Genomic DNA, 27,517 nt, shown 5'->3' on the forward strand with positions numbered 1-27,517 from the left:
ATTTTAATTAATCCAGTGAACCAGCCTCTACCTTTCAAAGGAATCCAAGGGAAATCTTTCTGCCAAATTCCAGCTGAGTCCCTGTGACACTCAAGAACATGGGCCAGGCTCTTGTGTAGGTTAAGGTAGTTGGAGAAGAATGAAGATTATAGGGAAACAGTCTACCTTTCTTTACAAGGCCTTGTTTTGCATCCCTGGAATCTCAGATTCAGCTACTACAATGAAGTCCTGTTGCAGAAAGAGCTGGCCTTTTATCACCACTTAAAATCTAATTAATCCATATTGAAGCACAAAGATTTCTGTTGTACTTTAGGGTGAGGGGTCATAGAGCCCTCTTTGTTCATCCTTAGACTTATAATCATCAAGCATTGAGGATATAATTTTACCAAGCAAATTGGAAGGTAACAGATCAAATCCTTATCAGAAAGCCTAACTCATAGTTTTAACAGAGTCCTCCATCCTTTACATGAAACATTATATTCAAGAGGAACAAAAACACACTTCAGAGAGCCCAAAGAGTTAATGACCAAAGCTTATATTCCAGGCAGCATAGAAGCAAGATCGTCACACTACTGTCAACCACAAAGGACAGCAGATCCTATAGGGTGGCAAAGTTGCAAGATTTGTTGCAATGGCTTTAGCTTTTAGAATAGCTACACAATCTGTTGGGCTTTCATTATCTTTGCTGGGATGGGTTTTATCCATTATTACAACTTACTTGCCACATTGGAAGAACCTCAACCTGGACTTAAATGAAATGGAAAATTGGACCATGGGACTCTGGAAAACCTGCGTCATCCAGGAGGAAGTGGGGAGGCAGTGCAAGGACTTTGATTCCTTCCTGGCTTTGCCGGCTGAACTCAGAATCTCCCGGATTTTAATGTTTCTGTCGAACGGGCTGGGATTCCTGGGCCTGCTGGTCTCGGGGTTTGGCCTGGACTGTTTGAGAATTGCAGACAGACAGCAAGATCTCAAGAAGCGACTGTTAATCCTGGGAGGAGTTCTGTTCTGGACCTCGGGAGTCACAGCCCTCGTTCCAGTCTCCTGGGTTGCCTACCTGACAGTTCAGGAGTTCTGGGACGAGACCATCCCAGAGATTGTTCCCAGGTGGGAGTTTGGGGAAGCCCTCTTTACTGGCTGGTCTGCTGGCTTTTCTCTTTTGCTAGGAGGGTGTCTGCTCTACTGTGCAGCCTGTTCCACCCCAGCCCCTGGAGCTTCTGGCCACTATGCAGTGGCAGAAATGCAAACTCGGCGCCTATATCTGGAAAATGGAACTACAGACCCTAAAGTGTAGGATGCCGACAAGGCCAGTCATCTTCTGTACCACCTATGATGACAAAAAGGTCTTTGTTAAGTAACTAAATCTGTGCTGCTCATATTTTCTCACTCCATGACTACTTTTCTATACTAAGCTCTTTCTTCCCAACTGTAGAGATGAATGAAGGGAAGTCTTCTATCTAAAAGAAAATTGTTATGGCAAGCATTACATAGGTATGAAGGAAAATAATGTCATTGATCTGGTTACTTAAATAAATACGTGGTGGTGGTTGTCCAACATAGTCTGGAGCTTTAATGTATTCATTTTGTGTTGGAAAGCTTGTTTTGTTAGTACTTGGAAATGATATTGTCTCCTAAAGAAAATAACAACAATCTGAACTATTCTCCATCAGTAAAACCACATGCTAAGCCAATCCCAAAGTTATCATTTCCATAACAATAACTGATCTTCTTTGAATAAAAATGGTTTGTGTTTAGAAATTCCTCAGCACCCTGTTTAATTTTATGAGGCAGATTTTTAAAAAACATCATATTTAGAAAAGAACAATTCCAAAGATTTTTTTAACATCTAAATATCATCAGTTCATTTGCTGGAATTAAAATATTCCTGTGCGTAACTAAAATTACAAACACAGGAATACAGATTAAATTTAGTGTTGACTAGAGATGTTGATCCTAATGTACAAAGTTCTATTGCTTAACTTTTCCACAGCACAGAAAACATTTCAGCAAAGGAAAAACAAAACAAAACAAAACAGTAAGTGCTTATGCATACTTGAGTGAATTTAAGAGAAAGGCATGTAGATAAGCAGACCTGATATTTAATTCAGTATTGTTTCATATGCTAGGTGTTAAATGTAGCCAAAGAGATTTTAAAAAACAGGCCTGACTTAAGGTCTAGAGATTTCTGATAAGATTGATTTATTTGGTTAAGAAATACTTTTCTTGAACCTATTTTTTTAAAAATGAAAACTCTCAGTATTATCATAACATACACATTGAAATGTGAGAACTGTAACAGAAGAAAATCTGACAGGTGCAATTAGCATGATAGAAAGCAGGAGGAGCTGAACCAAAACCTTCAATTAAACATTTTTGCATTTAGACTTCTTAATTCTTTGATTTGTTAGAAAAGGAACAACAAGAAAGCCATTTATACCTTAACAATGAAAGGAGGATTAGTACTACTTAATTTATTTTACTGACAAAGTGCTTTCTACAGAATTCAGACCATAGGACATGAATATGATCTGGGCCACACCTTGGCATTACTGGTTTACAGCATTATTTCCCTATCCTTTTCTGAGACCTTTTCATCATGGAATCAAACAGTATCAACTCTGGCAAGAATCCTCCTATATACACAATGAAAAAATATTTATGAACTCCACAAGAGATAACTCAAGTGTCACACTTCTTTTCATAGCAACCGGAGGGCAGGAGTAGGGTTGGCTAAGCCTGGCGGGATTTCATGATGGCTTTAGTCTTTAGAATAGCAATGCAGTCTATTGGACTTTTATTTTCTTTGCTGGGATGGGTTTTAGCCTGCCTTACAAACTATCTGCCGCACTGGAAGAACCTCAACCTGGACTTAAATGAAATGGAAAATTGGACCATGGGACTCTGGAAAACCTGCGTCATCCAGGAGGATGTGGGGAGGCAGTGCAAGGACTTTGATTCCTTCCTGGCTTTGCCGGCTGAACTCAGAATCTCCCGGATTTTAATGTTTCTGTCGAACGGGCTGGGATTCCTGGGCCTGCTGGTCTCGGGGTTTGGCCTGGACTGTTTGAGAATTGTAGACAGACAGCAAGATCTCAAGAAGCGACTGTTAATCCTGGGAGGAGTTCTGTTCTGGACCTCGGGAGTCACAGCCCTCGTTCCAGTCTCCTGGGTTGCCTACCTGACAGTTCAGGAGTTCTGGGATGAGACCATCCCAGAGATTGTTCCCAGGTGGGAGTTTGGGGAAGCCCTCTTTACTGGCTGGTCTGCTGGCTTTTCTCTTCTGCTAGGAGGGTGTCTGCTCTACTGTGCAGCCTGTTCCACCCCAGCCCCTGGAGCTTCTGGCCACTATGCAGTGGCAGAAATGCAAGATCACTGTCAACAAGTAGAGATGAAAAACACCAACCCAAAAGTCTAAGCCAGGAGGGATCAGTGGTATCTACTCTTCAAGGTGATGCTTGCTCAACTCTGGATTCGGTAGGATCTCATGCTGCACAGTCACCCATTCATTATGCTTTTGATTACCTAAAATGCACTTTTCCCCTTGTGACTATTAGTTTCTTTAAAAAACAGTTTCTTTCTAAGACTGGTAAACAACATTTATTTTCTACTTGGACCAAAACCAATCAAGACCTAATAGTAATCACATTCATTTCTGTATAAGAGTTCTCTCAATTTTAAAACAGGCTCAGTGATTGAACAAAACTGGTAAATGAAATGTCATTTTAGTAGTTACATATCTTTGAAGGTATTATTCATATGGAGATGAATAATTTTGGCAATTAGAAACATTACTGCTAATCATTTACTTCCTTCAGGTTTTTAGGATAACCTATAATAATGAAACTAAGATCTCTCTGCATATTTATCTTAAACGCATGACACCTGATTACACTAAAAAATTGCTGGCTATTTAAAGGTTTTGAATCATCCTTTTCAATCAGGGGCTTCAGTACCTCTATGGTACCTGTTCCAGAAGTCCTTTACATTCATTCATGTCCTCAAGCAGAGGAGGGCAATCTTGTGTTCTGGAAGATTCATGTAGAATCTGCCACACAAATGTGTATCTGCTTCTGTGTCCTATGCTCACTTCATGGTCGACCTTCCTATCCTCCCCTGGCTCTGAGCAGCCACAGGGGGCATGGCAGGTCCAGACGTGCGTGGGCAGAAGGCATAGTGCCAGCTTAGGTGTGCTATGCCAGAGCATGCACTTGGGAGCCCTTCATTTCCCTTGCACAAGGAAGATGCTCCATTTTTCTTCTCTTTAAAGTCAGCAATACATATAGTCCAAACAAGAGCTACTCATAGCAAACTTCTGGCTCGGGGAATTCTTTGTGGAACATTTTGTATTTGCTTGATACATGATTCAAGTAAACTCTTGTGTTTGTGCCAATCAAGGAAATTAACTGAACAATAGGCAACAGAAAAGTATTAAGCAATATGTATCTTTGTTTAAAAAAAGTTGAATTTTTTTCCCCCATCCGCAAACACATGGAAAGTGCAGAAACCAAAGTTAATCTATGTGATGTATTTGCAAACTTTGACAAACAGGACAAATTAAAGCAGGAACATATTCAGAATTTAACCTGATTAAATATTTAGTTCAATCCTGAGCTTTTGATATTTAATACAATATAAAGCCATAGCAAAAAAAAAAAAAAAAAAAAAAAAACAACTTTAATTTTATTGGATTTGCATGCTACAGAGATTCAGCTAAACTTTGTTCATTTGGCTAGTAATATTCTTTTTGTACCTGTAACACTTAAGATTCTGATATACAAAATTGTAATAACATACTGATAATTCAAAATTGAGATCTAAATATTACATTCTTTTTACCCTGTGCAGAATAAATTCTACCTTTTTAAAATAGTATTTATATTAAAATTCATATTTGTCCATATGGTTTTGTGATCAAAGTTAGTAAAAAGTTTTGTCATTGTGAATCTTTTGGGTTAGTACAAATATGACAAGAGTATTAAAAGCTGCCTATAAATACATAACACTATTGCTGATTTTTAAAGCGTGGAAAGGATTATATTAAAATAAGTTTGCCTCTCATGTTAGAATAAGCAAATTTTGTAAAATAAAACCAAAAGTCTCTTGGTCACACTGTTAACTACCAGCCTGAGACAGATTTTATTCTTTAATACTTGTCTGAAACTTTTTGTATTACAAAAAGTTAACAGTTAATCTGGTGAAGTTTATAAAGCTGTAAAATACTCCAATATAGCCTCTTCTATGTCAAACATTTAAAATGGCCAGAACCAAACTATATATTAAACAGAACATAAATAAGACCGTAAATAAATAAATGAAGAAAATAAAATCGTACGGCACAACTACACAAGTTCTATAAACATTTTCATGGTCAAACTAAGAAGCTGAAAACAGCTGACCTTCATTTAACTCTACATTAAATAAACTTCTTTCACATTTGACCTTAACAAGGATGAATGGTATTTTTTTCTAATTTGCCTTATTCATTTAACACTAGATTGGGCAGCCTAGAAGGACTGTACAGTCCATCAATAGGCTGGGTTTTGTTCAAGGCAGGGGTCACATCCAGTTATATCTTCCAAGAAATTTGCATTTGAGTTATGGAATATTTAGAAAAAAAAAAGAAACTTTTAGGCTCAGAAACTGCTTAAGGGCTTTGATTCTGATAAAATAAATTTTCCAAAATATGTATAATTAGTTTCAAGAAAATAAAATTTTTTGCTAGTGAGAATTCCAGCATAGGAACAAAACTTTTTCTTCTTTAAGATGACTTTGCATTTCTTAAAAAAAAAAAGAACTTAGTTTGCTATACAAGACGGCTAACCAAAAACTGCTTCTTCCAGTATAACAGACTGAATAATAAGTATGGCTTAAATTGCCTATAGACTATATACTGTAAAAGCCTTTTGGTGGCAAAGCTATACTGAGGACTTATTTCTTTAAAGAAGTGCCTGGGCTGTGTAAGCTAAAATACTACAGTGGGAAACAGGACGCTTTAGTCAGTTTATATTGCCAAACTTGTTCATCCAAAATAGTTTCTTTTTCTTTCCTTCTTGTTAAACAAATGATTTACCTTATTCTCCAAATTAATAATTCCCTCCCAGGCACTCTTTCCTTTGCTTCCCAACTACTTACCACAAATTATAGATAGAATCCCTTAAAAATGAGAGCTGCAAAGTGATTTCTAGTAAATGTCAGAAATCTGTTTGATAAACTATTTATTTTGGCAACTTCAATTCAATTCAGACACACCATTTCCTCTGTTCTTGGCTTCACCAATGAGTGAGAATGCGTCCCCTCTACCTCACAGTGCTGTCTGGCCCTGGAACCCAGGACCCCATGAGCTTCTCGCTGGCACCATTCTCACGCCTAGGACAGAGCATTGGTGCAGACTAGAAACTGGATCACTTGCAAATTCAGGTGAAGTCAGAAGTAGCAGCTGCTCCTCTTTTGAGCTCCTGTAGTGTATTTTAGGATTTCTGGTGTGCTTCTCTCTTCCACCTTGCCCTCAATGTCTAAGATCTTTAAGGTAGTAAGGAGTACTGCTCCTTGGCATTCTTGATATCCTTACATTCAGTATAGTTGTCTAAAGACAATTATGAAAAGGACAGAGAGGAAGCTGTTTTAAGGAACTTAAGTGTTCTGACACAGGTGATGGGAATGAGCACAGCACCTGTGCAGGACTCAGCTCTGTGCTCACTGCCAACAGGAAGAGCGGCTTTCTAGCTCAGAAACACTGCATGGCACCACTGCCACCTTCACAGTCTCCTCACAAGGAAACAAAGAAAATCCCAGAACGCCACTGACACAAGCTGCTTCCCAGCAGTCAGCTCAGGGGTAGACACTGGTACTCACTGCCTCTTGTCCACATACGCGATGGAGCCACTGGGGACACACGTGCGCTGCACATTGGTGTGCCAGATTATCCCATTTTTGTTATCAGATGTTTTGTCTTTCTTTAAACACATAAGGATTACATTCAAGTTACTTTACAAATTAACATATTGAAAATCTGGTATAAAATGAAAATTCTTCAAGAGTTGACAATTATATGTTACAAAAAAAAAAGAAAGAAAGAAAGAAAGAAAAAGCAAATTGTTCAGTCTTTTGCCCTCCCTAAGAAAGTAAACAGGTGAGAAACAATTTGTTAAGCCATGAAGTCACACATCATCAGCTGGCAGGGACGGGATGCTTATCTTCGCTCGGGTGAAGTAGGCAATCTTCTCCCTAGAGGTGGGGATGAGAACACCAACTTTAGCTAGATGCTCAAAATGGTCAACATCCTTAGCAACCAGGGAAACACAAATCAAAAGAACACTGAGATTTTATTTTATCTCACTCTAGTTAGAATGACAAACGTCAAGAATGTAAATAACAACAATTGCTAGTGAGGATGTGGTGGTGGAGTACATTTTTACATTGTTGGTTGGACTGCAAATGAGCATACTGGAAAGCAGTATGAAGATTTCTTATAAGTCTATAAATGGGGGCCAGGGTTGTGGCTCAGTGGAAGAGCACTTGCCTAGCATGTGTGAGGCACTGGGTTCAATCCCCAGCATCACATAAAAAAATAAACAGGGGGCTGGGATTGTGGCTCAGCGGTAGAGGGCTCGTCTAGCATGTGCGAGGCCCTGGGTTCGATCCTCTGCACCACATAAAAAAATAAATAAAGATATTGTGTCCAACTACAACTAAAAAAAATAAGTAAATAAGTAAAATAAAGGTATTGTGTCCATGTACAACTAAAAAAAATATTTAAAAAGACTAGGAATGGAATTACCTTATAATCCAAATACTCCACTCCTTGTTATTTATCCAAAAGAACTAAAGCCAGAATACAAGTTTATAGCAGTGCAATTCACAGTGGCCAAAACTGCCCTGTATCCCAAAGCAGAGATAAGAAGAAGCAACCCACAAGGGAGAAGCTGAGAAGGACCAGACAGTTTTCAAGTTAGGAAAGTGCCAGAACTAGTTTAGGTGTCCACTTACAGACAAATTGGATAAAGAAAATGTGATATGAATTCACAACAGAATTTTACTCAGCCATAAAAAAATGAAATTAGGTCATTTGCTAGTAAATGGATGGAACTAGAGAACATTATGCTAAGTGAAATAAGTCAGGCTCAGGAAGTCAAGGGTAGAAGTTTTCTGTCATATGTGAAAGCTAGTGAGAATAAATAAAAAAACAGAAGAAGAAAAAGGGATCTCACAAAAAATAGAAGGGAAACCAACAGAGGATACAGGAAGGGATTTGAGAGGGAGGAAGTTGAGGAGGGCATGGGGAAGTACTAGGGAATGAAATCTACCAAATTATGCTCTGTCCATGTATGAATATCCCACAATGAATCACACTTTTATATATAAATGCACTAATTAAAATAATAATACAAGGGAGATCAGTAGAGTAGAACAGGTGGATGGTGGAACGGAGAGAAGAGGGAAGGTAAAGGAATGAGACTGACCAGATTATGTTATGGTCATGTATAAATAAGGCACAATAAATCCCACTGTTATGTATAATTATAATGTACTCATAAAAAAAATCCTGCATTAAAATACTTCTAAGAACTTAGCAGTGTTCCCACAAGCCCAGATGGGAGATTTTTTCCTCAGACAGAACTCCATTTAAAGTCAAGACAGTCTCTGCTTTTTAAAGGTAGGAAAAAAAAAAAAAAAAAACAACCAAAATTCTGGCTATGGTAAACACCTATAGACCCAGCCAATTTCCTTTGGGGATTTCCAACATAAGACCATTTTTAAAAATCTAGGTGTTTCTAAATAAGATAGTAGAGGATTCAAAAGGGCCAAAATTCTGCCCTTCCCAGTGACCTCACAGAAGAGTCCATAATATCAGGGAAATTCTTTCAGTTAGCAAGATACTAAGGCAGGGACAACCGGGTGAGTATACCATGACACAAATGGAGAGAGATGAGAAACCTGATCAGCTTAGAGGGAAAAACTGCCCTGTATCCCAAAGCAGGGATAAGAAGAAGCAACCCACAAGGGAGAAGCTGAGAAGGACCAGACAGACAGTTTTCAAGTTAGGAAAGTACCAGAAAGAACAAGATTTTAGGATTTTACAGTTAGTCATCAAAGGTGAGAGCAATCTATCTTTTTACAAAACCTCACACGGTACATAGTATTCCTTAAACACAGTTCTGGGGCACAGGAAGGTCATGCTGGTAGCCATAAAGGATGGAGCACTGGCCCCACTTGAGAAACAGACTGACTCAATGGCAGAGGGAGAGTGGGGCTAGAAACAAGAACTGGGGAGGATGTTTTCTGTCTAAAGACTAAGGAAAGGTAGAAAAGAAAAGGAAGAGTAAAAACACTGAGGAGACTGGGTTGAGAGTTGTTTTTGTGATATAGTGTCCTTTGGATTAGTTCAGTTGAATAAGAATCTAAAAAATAAAAATAAAAAAAGAATCTCAAAAGGCAAGAGAATGTGGGCATGATGTTGGTGGAGACCTCGAGGTACAATCAAAAACCAGGGTATTTTAAAATACTTGAATTACTTTATTTGAAATAGGTCACATAAAATCCTCAATTTCTAATATTAACATTCACTGCACTCTGAAGTGAATTCCTACAGAATCAGATGACTGGCATAATCCAAAAACTATCCCTGGGCAGGGCCACTCACCTGAAGGACTGCACCTGCCTAGGCACCTTCCGGCTCTGTTCCCGAAGTCGACACACGTCCTTGGAGACTTGCCTCATCAATTTTTCTGCATTCAAATCTTGTTTCTGTTCTTCTTTTGACTGTTCAGCCTAGGAAAGAAATAAAAATACAAGAAACCCACAGAATATTAATTATAAATCCCTGCTACATGCTGCAAGGCTTGAGAGACTGGGGGCTAAAGCCAGGCAGGTAAGCCAAGCAGCCAGTGGTGTCTCTTTTTACCAATCAGGGGAGAATCCCATGTTCTACTCATGCTGAGGGAAGCAAGCACTGATTCAGGGGCAAGTTTATTTTAATTGCATTTAAAAATTTTATTACATACAAAACAATTTTCTTATACCTGGAAAGCCTAAGGAATGCCTCAAAAAAGAAACTGAAAACTACCACTGTTTGCAAGAAATGTCTACTGCTAATATTTTGGTGAATACACTTTCAAACTCTTATTCATCTTTTCAAATCTGCACTCCCCATGGTAGCCACTGGAGAAACTGTTCATTGAAGTAGAAATTATCTTCCAAACAAGTACACATGGAAGTGTATACCTCAAAGATCTTTACAACTGGAACATACCCATGTAACCTGTGGAAGATGATGGAACAGAAAGAACATTCCCAGTTCTCAGAAGCCTCCTTCCAGTCATCACCCTGAGTGCTACCAGGTCACTGGGAAGGGCAGAATTTTGGCCCTTTTGAATCCTCTACACACTCCTGTCTGTGTGTCCTTTGTGTGAACAGTACTCTTCAGTGTTTGACTTTTTTTGTTTAACATTACCCTTATAGGAATCAGACATACTATCACATGAAGCTGCATCCTGTCTTTCTCACTGCTGCATAATATTCCACAGTGCAACTTCACCACAATTTATTATCTCTGTTACTGCTGAAGGACACTTGGATATTTCACATGAATTTTTTCCCAACATTTTTTTATTGGTGCATTAGAGTTGTACATTATGGTGGGATTTGTTGTTATATATTAGTACATGCACACAATATTACAACATATTTTGCCTAATTTGGCTCCCCAACACTTCTCTCCTATGAATAAATTTTTTAAATCAGCTGGAGATATATAGCTCAGTGGTAGAGTGCTTGCCTAGTGTACACAAGGCCCTGGGTTTGATTCTCCAGCACAGGGGGAATAAAACTAAAAATACCAATATAATAAGTTGCTTTTCCATTCATTTTATTACTTATGTATTCATCATTTAGTCACCAACCAACAAATACTTGTTGACTGCCTTCTAAGCAAAGGTGGTGCAAATTAGTGGCAAAGAGTGCAAGTTCTGGAGCCAAACTGTCTGAATCCAAATTCTGTTTCTATCACTTTCTAATTATGTACATTTGTGCAAGCTGTTTTGACCTCTCTGTGCCTCAGTTTCTTCATTTGTAAATTTGGAATATGTAATTCAAAGGGTTGTTGCAAAATTTAAATGAGTATAAGTAAAGCATTTAGAGCAGTAGCCAACACATAATTAAATCCACTATTTTAATGTTCAGTTATTACTGTTATTTTTACTATTGGCTAGGCACCAGGAGGTAGGAACAGAGTTTTCCCCCACAAGTCCAGTGAGGGAGAAAAAAAATAAAAAAGAATAGAACTTGTTTCATAATCATTAATGTTAATATTTTTGCAGGTTAACAGATCTTCCTCACCACAATGTTTTTAAAACACAGAGCTTTTAAGGCTGCCAGTCAAATGGAGCAGAAAGTAGAATTTCCATACATTTCCTGCCCCACATATGATCAACTTCTCCCACTACCAACATCCTCCACCACAACAGCACATCTGTTTCAGTTGATGAGCCTATTGTGACACATCATTATCACCAGAAGTCCATAGTTTACATCAGGCTTCACTCTTGGTGCAATCCTATTGGTTTGGGCAAATGTACAATGACCTGTGTTTATCATGTAGTATGTAAGGAAGAGTTTCACTGCCCTAAAATCCCCTGTGCTCTGTTTCCTCCCTATCACCCCCTGCCTCATGCTCTGGCAACCACTGATCTTTTTACTCTTTCCAGAACTTTGTTTCTTCCAAACTGTCACAGAGTTGGATTGATGTAATATGTAGTCTTTCCAGTTTGGCTCCTTTTACTTAGTGCATTAAGTTTCCTCCATGTGTTTCCGTAGGTTGATAGCTCACAGTGTTGAATTATATCACATTGTTTTGATGTTTCAGTTTATCCATTCATCTAGTGAAGGCCATCTCCATTGCTTCCAAGTTTTAGTATTTATGAATAAAGCTGTTACTTAACATGGACTTAAGTTTTCAACTCATTTGGATAAATATCAAGGACTGTAGTTGCTGGATTTCATGTAAGAATATGTTTTACTTTGTAAGAAACTGCCATGATGCCACAAATGCTGCACCATTTTGCATTCCCACCAGCAACAAACAAGAACTCCTGCTGCTCCACATCCCTGCCAGCATTTGATGTTGTCTATGTTCTGGATTTTGCTACTCTCCCAGTCATGCAGTGGTCTCTTGTAACTTTAAGCCACAATTCCTAATGACATATGACATGGAATATCTTTTCATATGCTTAATTTCCATCTATATATCTTCTTTGCCAATTTTTTAATTGGTTGGTTGTTTCATAGCCCTGAATTTAAGAGCTCTTTCCTCATTTTGGATAACAGTCATTTATCAGATATGTCTTTTTGCCTTCTTTTTCTCTTGACATGTCATGTGTGGTACAGAAATTTAGATTTTTTTCATTTTTTGGATGCTAATGTAAATGATACTGTGTTTTTAATTTCAAATTCCACTTGTGCTTTGATGATGTATGGGAAAGGAATTGACTTTTGTGTATTAATCCTGTATCCTGCAACTTTGATATGATCATTTATTAGTTCTGAAAGTTTTTTTGGAGGGGGATCGGATCTATTCTTTCAGATTTTCTATAATCATTAAAATTTCCTTCCTATACTGTATACCCTTTCTTTTCTTGTGTTATTGCATTAGCTAAGACGTCCAGTGTGACACAGAAAAGGAAGAGTGCTGTGGGACATCCTCTTTCTGCTCCTATCTTAGAGACAAAGCTTCTTGTTTCTTACCATTAAGTTTTCCTCTATTCTGAGGTCGCTTAGCACTTTTAAGATGAATGGGTATTAAATTCTGTCAAATGCTTTTTTTAAAAAAAGCATGTATTGATTTTATTGTGTTTTTTCTTTACTAATTTATTCATGTGACAGATTATATTAATTGACTTTCAAATGTTGAACCAGCCTTGTATACCTGGGATAAACCTCCCGTGGTCATGGTAATTCCTTTCATACATTGCTAGATTGGATCTGTTAATATCTTGTTAAGGATTTTTACATCTATTTTTGACATAATGGGATTTGACAAAATTAATCTTACAAGCTCTTGCTATGTTGCCCAGGCTGGTCTTGAACTTCTGTGCTAACATCCATCTCCAAAATAGCTGGGACTACAGGTGCTCACCACCATGCCTGACAGTAACTTTCTTGAAATGTCTTTGATTGGTTTCAGTACTAGGGTGATGCTGACCTCCTAGAAAAAGTTAGCAGGTATCTCCTCTGTTTCTATCCTCTGTAAAACACTGTGGAGAAGATAGTTCTTTCCTTAAAATGTTTGGTAGAATTCACCAGTAAACCCATCTAGGAATGGTGCTTTCTATTTTGGAAGGCTTTTAATTACCAGTTCAATTTCTTTAGTAGATATAGACCTATTCTGGTTGTCTATTTCTTCTTATATAAGTTTTTGGCAATTGTGTCTTTCAAGAAATTGGTCCATTTTATCTAGGTTATCAATGTGGGCAGAGTTGTTTATACTATTCATTATCCTTCTAATGTCCACAGGATCTGTAGTGATATTCCTTCTTTCATTTCTAATATTACTAATCCAAATTGTCTTCTCCCTTTTTTCTCAAGTCTGGTTAGTAGTTTGTCAATTTTATTGATCTTTTGAAACAACCAGCTTTTGGTTTTACTGATTTTCTCTACTGATTTCCGATTTTCAACTCAATGCATTTCTGCTCTGATTTTTATGATTTCATTTCTTATGATAACTTCAAATTTAGTTTTCTCTTCTTTTTCTGGTTTCCTAAGGTAGAAGTTTAGATTATTGATTTCAGATTTTTCTTCTTTTCTAGTATATGCACTGAATGCTGCACATTTTTCCTCAAACATTGCTTTTACTCTGTCCGAAATTTTGATATGTAATTTTTCATTTTTATTTAGTTCAAAATATCTTTTGAGATTTTATCTTTGATCAGGTATTTAGCAATGTGTTGTTTAATCTCCAAATGTTTTAGAATTTCTCAGTTATATTTCTGTTACTGATTTCCATGTTTAATTTTACTGCATTCTCTAAAGACATACAGTATTATTTGTTAATGTGTGTTTAGAGCCTGGGATGTGACCGTCTTGGTGAAAGTTCCATGTGAACCTGAGAAAAATGTGCAATCTGCTGTTATTGGATAAAGCAGTTTCCAGATGTCAATTATACCCTGTTGATTGATAGAACTGTTGAGCTCAACTATGTCTACTGGTTTTCTGCCTGCTGGGATCTGCCAGCTCTGACAGAGGCATGCCTAAGTTTCCAAATGCAATGGGTGGATTCATCTATTTCCTTGCAGTTCTGTCAGTTTTTGCCTCTCATATTGACTGTTGGGCACATATATATTAAGGATGGTTATGTCTTCTTGGAGAATTTACCCCTTTATTATTATGTCATGCCCTTCTTTATTCTTTACAACTTTTCTTGCTCTGAAGTCAGTTCCATCTGAAATTAATAAAGCTACATTTTTTTAGTTTTTTTCTACCCATTTACTTTTAGTCTGCATGTATTTCTTGTACACAAAATAGATGAATTTATAAATAATAACATGAAATAATAAATTTTTTTTCTGAAATTTTCTATTTAATGCTTCAAACTGTAGACGGTAAATTTCACGGTAAATGAAAACATGGAAAATGGAACTATGGACAAAGGGGATTACTGTATATGAGTTGGCTTTCGGAAGGTCTTTTTGGAAAGCTGCTTTAAGAGAAAAAAAATTCAGGGCTAGGGATGTGGCTCAAGCGGTAGTGCGCTTGCCCAGCATGCGTGCAGCCCGGGTTCGATCCTCAGCACCACATATAAACAAAGATGTTGTGTCCGCCGGAAACTAAAAAATAAATATTAAAAATTCTCTCTCTCTCCCCCGCCCCCTTCTCTCTTAAAAAAAAAAAAAAAAAAGAGAGAGAGAAAAAAAATTCTAAGCAAAATTGCAAGGTAACTTCCCTCTTCCATTCCCTTCCCTTTTCTTCCCAATTTTTATCAGGGACTCTGGGGAAACTTAACCAAGCAGTGCTTTGGAAGGCTGCCACATGATGTAACTGATACTCTGCTCCTCTACACAACAGAAACCACTGTCACTTTTATCCCTGGTAAGGTAGACTGTGACTTAGCTAATTCAAATCTGCTTCTCAGATCCTTTTGTACACTTACCGAGCATACATACTGAGCATCAGACATTTTCACAGGAACTAGAGACTTTTTTTTTTTTTAAAGGAGTCCTGACCCTACCTTGCTTTTCTGCATAGTACTTTCATTTACAGAACTTACATACTATCTCCTTTCCACACAGAATTAGAGTGTCTGGGGGACTAGTACATTGTCTGCCTCCCCTCCACAGAGCCTCTGCAGGTAGCACACAATTGGTGCTCAATAAATACATGTTGGATAGAAGAATGGGTAGCTCTGTGGGAAAGCCAGGTTTTTAGATGATAAGCTTTTAATTTAACAGGCATTCAAAAGACAGATGATAGAATGCAACTCAAACAACAAGTACATAAAGAGAAATTTCAATAGGGAAAAAAGACAACATAACAGAAAAAAGGGCACAGGATATGACTAGATAAATCATAAAACACACATGAACGACATGTAAACATGAAAGGCCATTTACTCTCACAATAAAAAAAGTGAAACTTTCTTATTTGCAAGTTTAACCATCTTACAGGACTGAAGGCACATGTCCCAGTCCATAGCTGTCCACAGAGGTGAGATAACGGTGCTCTTTGCTCCCCAAAGGAGACATTCCAAGTCACAGTCGTGGCCCTCTCAGCCAGATGTGGCATGTGTCAGAAAGAGGACTCTAACTATTTGAGTCAGAGGCTGGGGAGACTTAGCTCATCTTTGAGGACTCCTCCAGTAGGGATCAGCCTCTATTACTGTGGCCTTGAAGATGTTGGATCACAATGACAAAATGGGACATGTGGCATTGTTGAGTGGAGGCCAATGGCTATGGTGACGACAGCTAGAGCTCTAGAGAAAGTGGTCAGGAATATTTAGAATGTTGGTGTTTGTTTGCTGTAATTTGAAGTTTAGCACAAATTCTCATAAGAGGTCAGAACTTAGCTGTCGGCACAGAAATAGAAGAAAAAATAGCTCTGCCAAGGGCAGGAATCTGTGGTTGCAATCTAAATTGATGGACAATCCCACAATTGGGATCCTTCTGGGTCTGAAAAATCAACTGCTTCTGTGATAACTTAAGCAGCTATAAACTTCAAAAGAAGGTAAAACTGGTTCTGGCAAAAAAGGAATTAAGGGTTTTCCTTCCACTATTTCAGATACCTTCAAAATCAGGAAGTCAAGGAGCAAGGTACTCAGGCTTAAAAGACAGGACAAAGCTGGCGTGGCGGCACACGCCTGTAATCTCAGTGGCTCGGGAGGCTGAGGCAGGAAGATCGTAAGTTTGAGGTCAGTTTCAGCCACTTAATAGGACAGCCTGCAGACATGTTTTACTGCTCCTCCTTTTCTTTCCGCTTTTTAAAACTTTTTCTATAAAAGAAAACTACATTTTTTAGGTAACAATTCTCTCTAGATTATTTTGCAATTGATAGAATAGTTACTGGTGAATTTATGTAATTCAAGTTTGAAGGGTATTTCAACTATGGTACTTTAGTTACTGTGTGAAGTCCTATCTTTTGTATATCTGTGATTCTTCATGAAGTCCCAGGTGAGGAAGTATTGGCTTAGAACACAAAGAAATGATTTCTACCCGTGGTGGTATATTAAGTCACTAAACTAGTAATTATACTGCAATACTGCTATTTGAATTCTTGGTAAATTACTGCAAGAATACAATAATCTTAACATAGTCATCTGATGACTAACTCAAACTAAATAGATCAGGAAAAGTCATAGAAGGAACATACATGCTGAATTATATTCAGGTAAGAACATTTGACTCTTTTTTTAATTCTAGAAATGTACTTTATCAGATCAGAAATACAATAGGTGCCAGCATCCTGCTCATAGCCCTCTATTGCTTACCAGATGAAGGAATTGAGGTTTATTTTATCCCTCATAGAGCATCATTTCAACTGTTCCTCTAAGTAGCCTAATGGCCGATGACATTTCCAACTACCAGCACTTTTTGTGGTGACCACAAAATTACTTTGAAATTTGGAAGCATTTTATACAAAAATAAGATTGATCATGGAACACATGAAGATATTTCATTCCCTACTGAAGGAGAACACACTTCACAGAAGACTGTATCTCTCCCTGTGCTTATATATCTGTATCTACATCTATATTTTCCTCCAATATTCTGGGTGACAAAATATATCTCAGAATTTTTATTAGCCATTAATCAAAAGTAATCAATATTGCAGGCAGTTAAATCTCAATGTTGAATACTTCACTGTAATTGTTAAGATTTATTTTGTTAAGGTATAATATCATTTTGACATAATTTTTTAGGAGATTCTAACTTTTGAAAGCGCTAACATCTATATTACTTTAAGCTTTTAAAATGTCTAGCACCACAGAACTTTGGCATTTTGACAGGAAAACACCGAGGAGAGGGGGAATCATTTTGCTTCGTAAGTTGACACAGGCTCCTTTGGAAGAGTATCAGTGCTCTCTCTACAACATCTCCCCCTCTCACCCCAAGTCTTGATAGGCTGCCTGGTTCATGAGGACTGAAATCTACTTCTTATGCCCCAGACTTCAGAAAGGAATGCTTAAACTTTAGCTTACATGCTGAAAGCCTGATTTGTACAAAGGTCAGTGATTTACCTATAGTCATGTTAAGAAGCTGAATCCAGTCTTAATTTACAGTCCTCCGCTTTTTTTTTCCTGCTTCCTAAGGGGTTTGTATAATACACGAGAACCCTAAGATTTAGTTTTTATTGCAAGCTACAAAAAAGACTTTCAACCACAAAGGAGGAAGGTTATGGAGTGTGACCCTGAGACCTGAAAGCTTTCCTTGACAAGAGAGGAGACCCAGATTCTGCTACTAGCTTCAATTCACTGCTTTTCTGGGAGCCATATTTTTTTATGACAACTGGCAGGCTCTTTGCTCATCGTTAGGCACTTTATGATCATCTTGATAAAAATATCACGAATCCTCAACACTATGGGGAAACGGTGGGAATGAAAGGGCAATGTGTGAGTGTGTATGCATGGTGATGTGCCCGTATGTACATAAGGAGTGGAGGTGGGAGTAAAAGGAAGCAAGAGAGGTAAGTCAATGGTCATTACCAACGTCCTGAGCCATAATGAAAGGCACACAATTGAAATGATCTTTACTTTCACAGAGCTGGCTATTACAAATTTTAGTGGTATCAAAACAAATAGTGCAAACATTCACAGAGCTGGTAAAAATAAAAATTTTTAAAAGCAGCACTGTTGTCTGATGTAAAACTGCCATGAAGCAGAAGAAAGTAAAGATGGAGGGCAGCAGGCTTGGCATCTGCTATGGTTTGAATGTCTGTCTCTTCCAAAGCTCACACTGCAATTTAATTGCCATTGTAACAATATTAAGAGGTTGTACCTTTTGGAGGTGACTGGCCTCATGGGTAGCTTTAGGGCTTTAGAGCTTGGAAAATGGGCCCTATTTTGCCCTTCATCCTCTGCCATGGGGTGATGTCTTTACCTTAGGCTCTGCCATAATCACAGGAGAAATCTCTTGGGCTCTCCTCCCTCCCTATCTTGGTGTACAAAATGATTCCGAAACCAACCAAGTACTGGGTCATCAGATAACAAACATCAGAAATCCTCTATTAAGATATAACTAGATTTCTAATCAATGCATCCTATGTGAGGACTATTATAATAATCATTAGAAACTTACTATGAGATAAGAATCAGCCTAGGCATCATTTAGTGACTAAATTAAAAAAAATTGAGGGCAGATCCAAGATGGTGGAATAGAGGAGGTCCTGTTTCTGATTGCTCTGTGGCATGAAACCAAGAAAGCAGACAGGTAGCTTCTCCACAAGGTCTCGCCTAGATGGAATACAACATCTCAAAGAGTGTGAGAAGACCCCTATACAGCGGATTTTTGCAGAAATCACCAGCGCTGCGACCACCTGTGCAGAAATCAGAGACTCTGCGCTGCAGTGAGTCTCTGGACCCAAAGCCCGCAGTTCTAGCTCACCCATGGCTCTCAGGTGGCTCAGCAGAAACACCACCTATCAGCACCTCTGCAGAACTCCAGACTGTACTCCCACACAGGTCACTAGGCTGCTACCTATCCACAACACAAGACCATCACCCAGCTTCCCCCACCTCACCAGACACCCCAGCGCTGGAAACAGACTAACTCCATCTTGGAAAACCTTCCTCGCCATTTTTTGGTGGGCATGGCTATCAGATCGGATTTCCATTTGAGCAGGTACCTGATTTCCAACTCCTCCCTGCTCCCCAGCGACGATAACTCGGCACAGTGACCACCCAACACAAAAACAGCTCTCAGTTGGACAGGAGTGCAGTGCGAACAGGGCACTGCCCACCTGGTATGAGACTGGGGGTGAGAGGTCCTGCAGTTGGGACCTAATAAGTAATAGAGGGGAGGGGACTAAAGTCTGGAGCATAACAGAGAGACCAGGATCTGGGAAATATCCAGGCAAGAGAGGGAGATGATACTGGGGGCTCAAGTCAGACGAATGGTCACAAAAAAAGGCCTGTGAGGCACAATTTCCCTGCTGGGACTGGTGGGCAGCACTCCCCGCTTCCAGATGCTCCACAGCAGGTCCGGTCTTCTCACCCTGGTTACCTACACCATCCTGAGGGCAGAAACACCAGCTTAAAACAGACAACCCCACCTACTGGATGAGAAGAGAAGCAGGAAAGAAACGGATCTCTAAGAGTATGATTTTTTTTTTTCCTTCTTCTTTCTCTTCTACCCTTCTATCCTCTGGCCCTCACATCCCCAACATATGTAAAACCAAGAACTTTGCATGAAATAGGACTTTGAGGACTGAGTCACTGAATGATATAGAGGAGTTGCATAAGCCCTTTTTTTCTTTTCTTTTCTATTTTCTTTCTTTCTTTCTCTCCCTTTTTTCTTTCTTCTTCTTTCACCCTCCAAATTTTACTATTTTTACATCCTGTACTTTTCTAAATACATACGTGTGTTTGTTTCATGTAATCTACTATCTTCCCACGTAATTGTCTACCCTAAATTACTTCCTGTCTATTCCCCTGCTACTAACACTCTTCGTTAGATTTCTCCTTCACATTTCCTAAGATATATTAACTCTATACCATCACATCTTTTCCCCTCAGCATATCGTCCTATGCCTGACCCCCAGTTCATTGTCCACCACCAAAAACTGTAAACCTTTTTTATGAAACTACTGATTATATTTTAAATAATAACTGAATCCAACATTTCTGAACATTGAGACTAAACTGTAAATGTCTTAATAACAACAATTTGTTCATAGGTGATGTAATGTTGATATTGGGATCTGTTAACATTGTCCTTCCCCACAAAGGAGAGATCTTGGAACCCTATAAGTGCACTACAAATCTATAGGGTAAAAACAATAACACATCAGATCCACAGAGCTGGAAAGGAATACACATGAGCAACATGAAAAGACAAGGTAAGAAAGTACCAGAAACAAATCAAGACAACACATCATTAGAAGCATTGGCAGCTACAGCAGAAAAAATGACAGACAAAGATTCAGGATATACATGGTTAAAATGTTTTGGAATCTCAAAGAAGGCACAAGAGAACAAATTTAGGCAGTGAAAGATCACTTCAACAATGAGCTACATAAACAAATCCAAGAAGCAAAAGATCACCTCAACAGGGAGATAGAGGTTATACAAAAAATCCAAACAGAAATCCTTGAAATGAAAGAAATAATAAACCAAATTAAAAACTCAAATGAAAGCATCACCAACAGAGTAGACCACTTAGAAGATAAGACATCAGACAATGAAGATAAAATAAATCATCTTGAAAAGAACATAGACGACACAGCAAAAATGATAAGAAACCACGAGCAGATCATTCAAGAAATATGGGATAGCATAAAAAGAACAAATTTAAGAGTTATTGGGATAGAGGAAGCCATAGAGGTCCAAACCAAAGGAATGAACAATATATTCAATGAAATAATATCAGAAAACTTTCCAAAAAGAAGAATGAATTGGAAATTCAAATTCAAGTAGCCTACAGGTTGCCAAACGTACAAAATCACAACAGATTCTTACCAAGGCACATTATATTGAAATGCCCAACATACAGAGTAAGGAGAGAATTTTAAAAGCCACAAGAGAAAGGAATCAGATTACATATAGGGGAAAACCAATTAGTATAAGGGCAGATTTTTCAACATAGACCGTGAAAGCTAGAAGATCCTGGAACAACATATATCAAGCTCTGAAAGATAATGGGTAACCAAGAATCTTGTATCCAGTAAAATTAAGCTTTAGATTTGAAGATGAAATAAAAACCTTCCACAATAAACAAAAGTTAAAAGAACGTATAGCTAGAAAACCGGCACCACAAAACATCCTTGGCAAAATATTTCATGAAGAGGAAATGAAAAACAGCAATGAAAATCAGCAGAGAGAGGTAGTACACTAAAGGAAAAACTATCCAAAGAGGAAAACCAATTCAAGTTAAATAACAAAAATAAACAAAAAAGGCTGGAAATACAAACCATGTCTCAATAGTAACCCTAAATGTTAATGGCTTAAACTCACCAATCAAAAGACATAGGCTAATCCAATCTGCTAGCCTATGTCTTTTAACTCATTTCATAGGAAAAGACATACACAGACTGAAGGTGAAAGGTTGGGAAAAATCATACCACTCACATGGACTGCAGAAGCAAGCAGGGGTTTCCATACTCATATCAAATAAAGTAGACTTCAAGCCAAAGTTAATCAAAAGGGATAAAGATGTACATTACATACTGCTCAAGGGAACCATATACCAACAGGACATAACAATCATAAATATATATGCCCCAAACAGTGGTGCAGCTATGTTCATAAAACAAACTCTTCTCAAGTTCAAGAGTCAAACTGACCACAAAACAATAATCTTGGGTGACTTTAACACACTTTTCTCACCACTGGATAGATTTTCCAAGCAAAAGTTGAATAAAGAAACTATAGAGCTCAATAACACAATAAATAACTTACACTTAACTGACATATATAGAATATTTCAACCGGCATCAAGTGGATACACTTTCTTCTCAGCAGCACATGGATCCTTCTCGAAAACAGACCATACACTATGTCACAAAGAAACTCTTAGCAAATACAAAAAAGTAGAGATAATACCATGCATTTTATCAGATCATAATGGAATGAAATTGGAAATCAACGACAAAATAAAAACTACAAATTTCTGCATCACGTGGAGACTGAACAATATGCTACTGAATGAACAATGGGTTACAGAAGACATCAAGGAGGAGAATAAAAAATTCTTAAAGATAAATGAGAACACAGACACAACATATTGATATCTCTGGGACACTATGAAAGCAGTACTTACAGGAAAATTCATTGCTTGGAGTTCATTCCTTAAAAGAAGAAAAAGTCAACAAATAAATGACCTCACACTACATCTCAAAGCTCTAGAAAAAGAAGAACAAATCAGCAGTAAAAGCAGTAGAAGGCAAGAAATAATTAAAATTAGATCTGAAATCAATGAAATCGAGACAAAAGAAACAATTGAAAAAACTGACAAAACTAAAAGTTGGTTCTTTGAAAAAATAAATAAAATTGACAGACCCTTAGCCATGCTAATGAAGAGAAAGAGAGAGAGAACTCAAATTACCAGCATACATGATGAAAAAGGCAATATCACAAGAGACACTACAGAAACACAGAAGACAATTAGAAATTATTTTGAAATCTTACACTCTAATAAAATAGAAGACATTGAAGGCATCGACAAATTTCTTAAGTCATATGACCTGCCCAGATTGAGTCAGGAAGATATACACAACTTAAACAGACCAATATCAAGTGAGGAAACAGAAGAAGCCATCAAAAGATTACCAACCAAGAAAAGTCCAGGACCAGATGGATATACAGCCGAGTTCTACAAGACCTTTAAAGAAGAACTATTACCAATACTCTTCAATTTATTTCAGGAAATAGAAAAAGAGGGAGTACTTCCAAACTCATTCTATGAGGCCAATATACCCTGATTCCAAAACCAGACAAAGATACTTTAAAGAAAGAAAACTTCAGGTCAATATCTCTAATGAACATAGATACAAAAATTCTCAATAAAATTCTGGTGAATCAAATACAAACACATATCACAAAGATTGTGCATGATCAAGTGGGATTCATCCCAGGGATGCAAGGTTGGTTCAACATACGGAAATCAATAAATGTAATTCATCACATCAATAGACTTAAAGATAGGAATCATATGATCATCTCGATAGACACAGAAAAAGCATTTGACAAAATACAGCACCCCTTAATATTCAAAACACTAGAAAAACTAGGTATAACAGGAACATATCTCAACATTGTAAAGGCTATCTATGCTAAGCCTCAGGCCAACAGCATTCTAAATGGAGAAAAACTGAAGGCATTCCCTCTAAAATCTGGAACAAGACAGGAATGCCCTCTTTCACCACTTCTATTCAACATAGTTCTTGAAACACTGGCCAGAGCAATTAGACGAAAGAAATTAAAGGAATATATATAGAAAAAGAAGAACTTAAATTAGCTCTATTTGCTGATGATATGATTCTATACCTAGAAGACCCAAAAAACTCCACCAGAAAACTTCTAGAACTAGTAAATGAATTCAGCAAAGTAGCAGGATATAAAACCACACCCATAAGTCAAAGGCATTTCTGCATATCAGTGACAAATCCACTGAGAAGGAAATGAGGAAAACTACTCCATCCACAATATCCTCAAAAAAAATATATATTTGGGAACTAACAAAAGAGGTGAAAGATCTATACAATGAAACTACAGAACCCTAAAGAGAGAAATCAAAGAAGACCTTAGAAGATGGAAAGATCTACCTTGCTCTTAGATAGGCAGAATTAATATTATCAAAATGACCATACTACCAAAAGCACTATCCAGATTGAATGCAATTCCAATCAAAATCCCAATGGCATTCTTCATAGAAATAGAAAAAGCCATCATGGAATTCATCTGGAAAAATAAGAGACCCAGCTAAAGGAATCCTAAGCAGGAAGAATGAAGCAGGTGGTATCGCTATACCAGACCTTAAACTGTATTACAGAGCAATAGAAACAAAAACAGCATGGTACTGGCACCAAAAAAGGGTGGTAGACCAATGATACAGAATAGAGGACACAGGAACTAACCCACAAAATTACAATTATCTTATATTAGACAAAGGTGCCAAAAACGTGCACTGGAGAAATGATAGCATCTTCAATGATAGCTGGGCAAACTGGAAATCCATATACAACAAAATGAAATTAAAACCCTATCTCTCACCATGTACAAAACTTAGCTCAAAATGGATCAAGGACCTAGGAATTATACCACAGACTATGCATCTAATAGAAGAACAAGTAGGCCCTAATCTTCATCATGTGGGATTAGGCCCCAGCTTCCTTAATAAGACTCCTATAATTCTTGTGCTAAGAATTAAAACCAAGAATCAATAAAGGGGGTGGAATCAAACTAAAAATTTCTTCTCAGCAAAAGAAACAATCTGTAAGGTGAACAGAAAGTCCACATCCTGGGAGCAAAGTTTTACCCCTCACACAACAGATAGAGCATCTCTAGGGTATATAAAGAACTCAAAAAACTAAGCACCAAAAAAACAATAACTTAGTCAACAAATGGGCCAAGGACCTGACCGACACTTCTCAGAAGAGGATATACAATCAATCAATCAACAAATATATGAAAAAATGCTCATCATCTCTAGCAACCAGAGAAATACAAATCAAAACTACTCTAAAATATCATCTCATTCCAGTCAGAATGGCAGCTATTATGAAGACAACAATAAGTGTTGGAGAGGATGTGGGGAAAAAGGTACACTCATACACTGCTGGTGGGACTGCAAATTGGTGCAGCCAATATGGAAAGCAGTATGGGAAATCTGGGAATGGAACCACAATTTGACCCAGCTATCCCTCTCCTTGGTCTATTCTCAAAAGGCTTAAAAATAGCATACTACAGGGACACAGCCACATCAATGTTTATAGCAGCACATTCACAAGAGCTAAACTGTGGAGCCAACCTAGATGCCCTTCAGTGGATGAATGGATAAAAAAACATGTGACATATATACACAATGGAATTTTACTCAGCATTAAAAGAGAATAAAATCATGGCATTTGTAGGTAAATGGATGGTGTTGGAGAAGATAATGCTAAGTGAAGTTAGCTAATGCCAAAAAAACAAATGCCGAATGTTTTCTCTGATATAAGGAGGCTGACTCATAGTGGGGTTGGGGGGGGGGGAGCATGGGAGGATTAGATGAATTCCAGATAGGGAAGAGAGGTGGAAGGGAAAGGGAGGGAGCAGGGGATTATCAAGGGCGGTGGAATGTGATGGACATCATTATCCAAAGTACATGTATGAAGAATTGAATTGGGTGTCAACATACTTTATATATAAACAGAGATATGAAAAATTGTGGTATATTTGTGTAATAAGAATTGTAATGCAAAAAAACCACAAAGTACATGTATAAAGGTATGAATTGGTATGAATATACTCTATATACAAAGATATGAAAAATTACTCTATATGTGTAATAAAAATTGTAATGCATTCCGCTGTTATGTATTTAAAAAAATAAAATTAATAAAGCTAAAAAAAGAATTTTCATTAGCTATCAATCACATTATAAAACTTTTATAATAAAAAAAATTAGTGTTTACAAAAGCAAAATCTAAAATGTTACTCCTATGACAGTTTCTGAAACTGAGATGGGAACTCTTTATATCCTGAACTGGCCAAGACAAAAGGAGATCTTGGTCCTTGAATATCCATAGTTCTTAAACAAAACTGAAAAGACCTGTGATCTTCAAAATATTTCTGGGCAGTTCTGAGCTCTAGCAACCAGTTTTTTCCTTATATTAGTGAGCAAAGCCATGTGAGTGATTGGTTATGTGAGCAAAACACATGCAGTGTGACATTAAGATAATTTTACTGGCAAAGCCAACTAAATTGGCTTTGAACAGAAGTGTGCTAGGTTGTGAGATTTTAAAGAACCAAACTCCTATATAACCATGGCACCACCTTGATGGAGAAACTGATTCTGAGGCAGGAACCAGGGGTGACAGCACCAATCAGCTATTTTAGAACCATTTATGATACAGTAACTTGCACTGTAGACATTCAAGAGATGAAAGGGGAAAACACCACCAATGTCTCACAAAAGGTTGTATCAAATGACAGAGATGACAGTTTTCAAGGAGGTCACTTCTGAAGGATAGTTCAACTTCCTATTATGTTTGGGAAGTCTGTCTGATATGGTTGTTAGTGTTTCTATCATTAATCCACTAAATTCCAAGTTTTCAATTCTGTAATTATTTCTACAAAATTGATACAGGTGCATTAGAACAGGTTAGAAATCATCATCTATAGCTTATCAATATTATAATATTAACATTATTATAATTTTATTCTTATAATTATATATTATATACTATATGTTTTTATGGGTGTTCCTCCTCTGGGATGACAAGACAAAATGGGTTAAGAACAGCAAAAGGAGATCTTGGTCCTTGAATATCCATAGTTCTTGACAGGTGGAAAGGTGAGCATGAATAAAACAAACTTGGGGCCTCTGGAATCCTGGCACTTTGGAAGAGTGAATTGGCCACTTTCGTCCTAACATTACCATTATTTTTCCAGATTACTACTATTAGCATCCTGTGAAATGTTGGTAACAGCAGCATAAAATCCTTATTTCAGAAGTCTGTTAAAAGAGTCAAGGTTCAAGTACAGAAGTGAATCTTATACAAAGTCCTATGAAAGACTAGCTGATTTACCTAATACTCCTGGAATTTGTTCCGGAGCCATAGGCTGGATCAAGGGTGCCCACATTATGGTCTTACCTAGGTGATTGAGGTATTCTGGGGCCACCAGTCAGCTTCTCATTGTTCTATATGTTGTATTTAGCTATTCACCAGTAAGTCAAGGTGAAATTCTTTAGTCTAGAGGTGGGCAGGGGGCAAACTAAATGAAAATGGAATAAAATCATGGCTAATAAATAAGATTAGCAGCTTTAGTGAATCCAAGAAGTTTTCTAGGCAAGCGTTGTGCCACTGAGCTACCACCCCAGCCCCAATCCAAGTTTTCTGCCAGGGTTGGATGGCACATCTACTACAAAGCGCTGTAAAAATGCAGAGGAGGCCTTGTCATTACCCTGGAAACTGACACCAGCAGCCCACAGGAGGGCTTGCATCAAGAGGTTTTTTTTTTTTTTTTTTTTTTTTTTTAAATTTGCTGAGTTTTATATTCCTTTTACTTCCCATATATTTGTACCAAGGGCAAATCTAAGAGTTTCTTTAGTGTAGAAGAAAAACAAAAATCACAGTAATAAATCCTAATTCTTGAGTCCCACATCAACAACAGCAAAAA

The 27,517-nt window shown here is 37.6% G+C and overlaps 3 protein-coding genes across 5 annotated transcripts in view; 2 read left to right on the forward strand and 1 right to left on the reverse strand.

Annotated features, from left to right (window-relative positions):
- The first annotated feature begins 466 nt into the window (after window positions 1-466).
- Cldn24 (claudin 24) lies at window positions 467-1,315 on the forward strand. The gene has a single exon (XM_046419054.2). The coding sequence runs from the start codon at window positions 632-634 to the stop codon at window positions 1,292-1,294; it is 663 nt and encodes a 220-aa protein (XP_046275010.1). The 5' UTR covers window positions 467-631; the 3' UTR covers window positions 1,295-1,315.
- An 861-nt stretch (window positions 1,316-2,176) lies between these two features.
- The window catches only part of Wwc2 (WW and C2 domain containing 2), a 213,503-nt gene continuing 188,162 nt past the window's right edge, over window positions 2,177-27,517 (reverse strand). For all 3 annotated transcript variants that reach the window (XM_046419052.2, XM_058571191.1, XM_058571192.1), the window contains 2 exons: window positions 9,641-9,768; window positions 2,177-7,224 (listed from right to left, as the gene is read on the reverse strand). In XM_046419052.2, the coding sequence (XP_046275008.1) occupies window positions 7,158-7,224; window positions 9,641-9,768 (195 nt within the window). In that variant the 3' untranslated portion in view covers window positions 2,177-7,157. The remainder of the gene's footprint in view (window positions 7,225-9,640; window positions 9,769-27,517) is intronic.
- On the forward strand, window positions 2,750-4,672 carry LOC124075560 (claudin-22). The gene has a single exon (XM_046419053.2). It carries the CDS (start codon window positions 2,750-2,752, stop codon window positions 3,413-3,415), a length of 666 nt encoding a protein of 221 aa, XP_046275009.1. The 3' UTR covers window positions 3,416-4,672.

This window comes from Marmota monax, unplaced genomic scaffold (assembly GCF_021218885.2).
Source record: "Marmota monax isolate L192 unplaced genomic scaffold, Marmota_monax_Labrador192_F-V1.1 WCK01_AAM20220418_F8-fsc00113, whole genome shotgun sequence".
Classification (NCBI taxonomy): Eukaryota; Metazoa; Chordata; class Mammalia; order Rodentia; family Sciuridae; genus Marmota; species Marmota monax.

Bases quoted from the DNA above. Each gene is read 5' to 3' on its own strand.
- Cldn24 (XM_046419054.2), top strand. From the start codon at position 632: ATGGCTTTAGCTTTTAGAATAGCTACACAATCTGTTGGGCTTTCATTA.
- LOC124075560 (XM_046419053.2), top strand. From the start codon at position 2,750: ATGATGGCTTTAGTCTTTAGAATAGCAATGCAGTCTATTGGACTTTTA.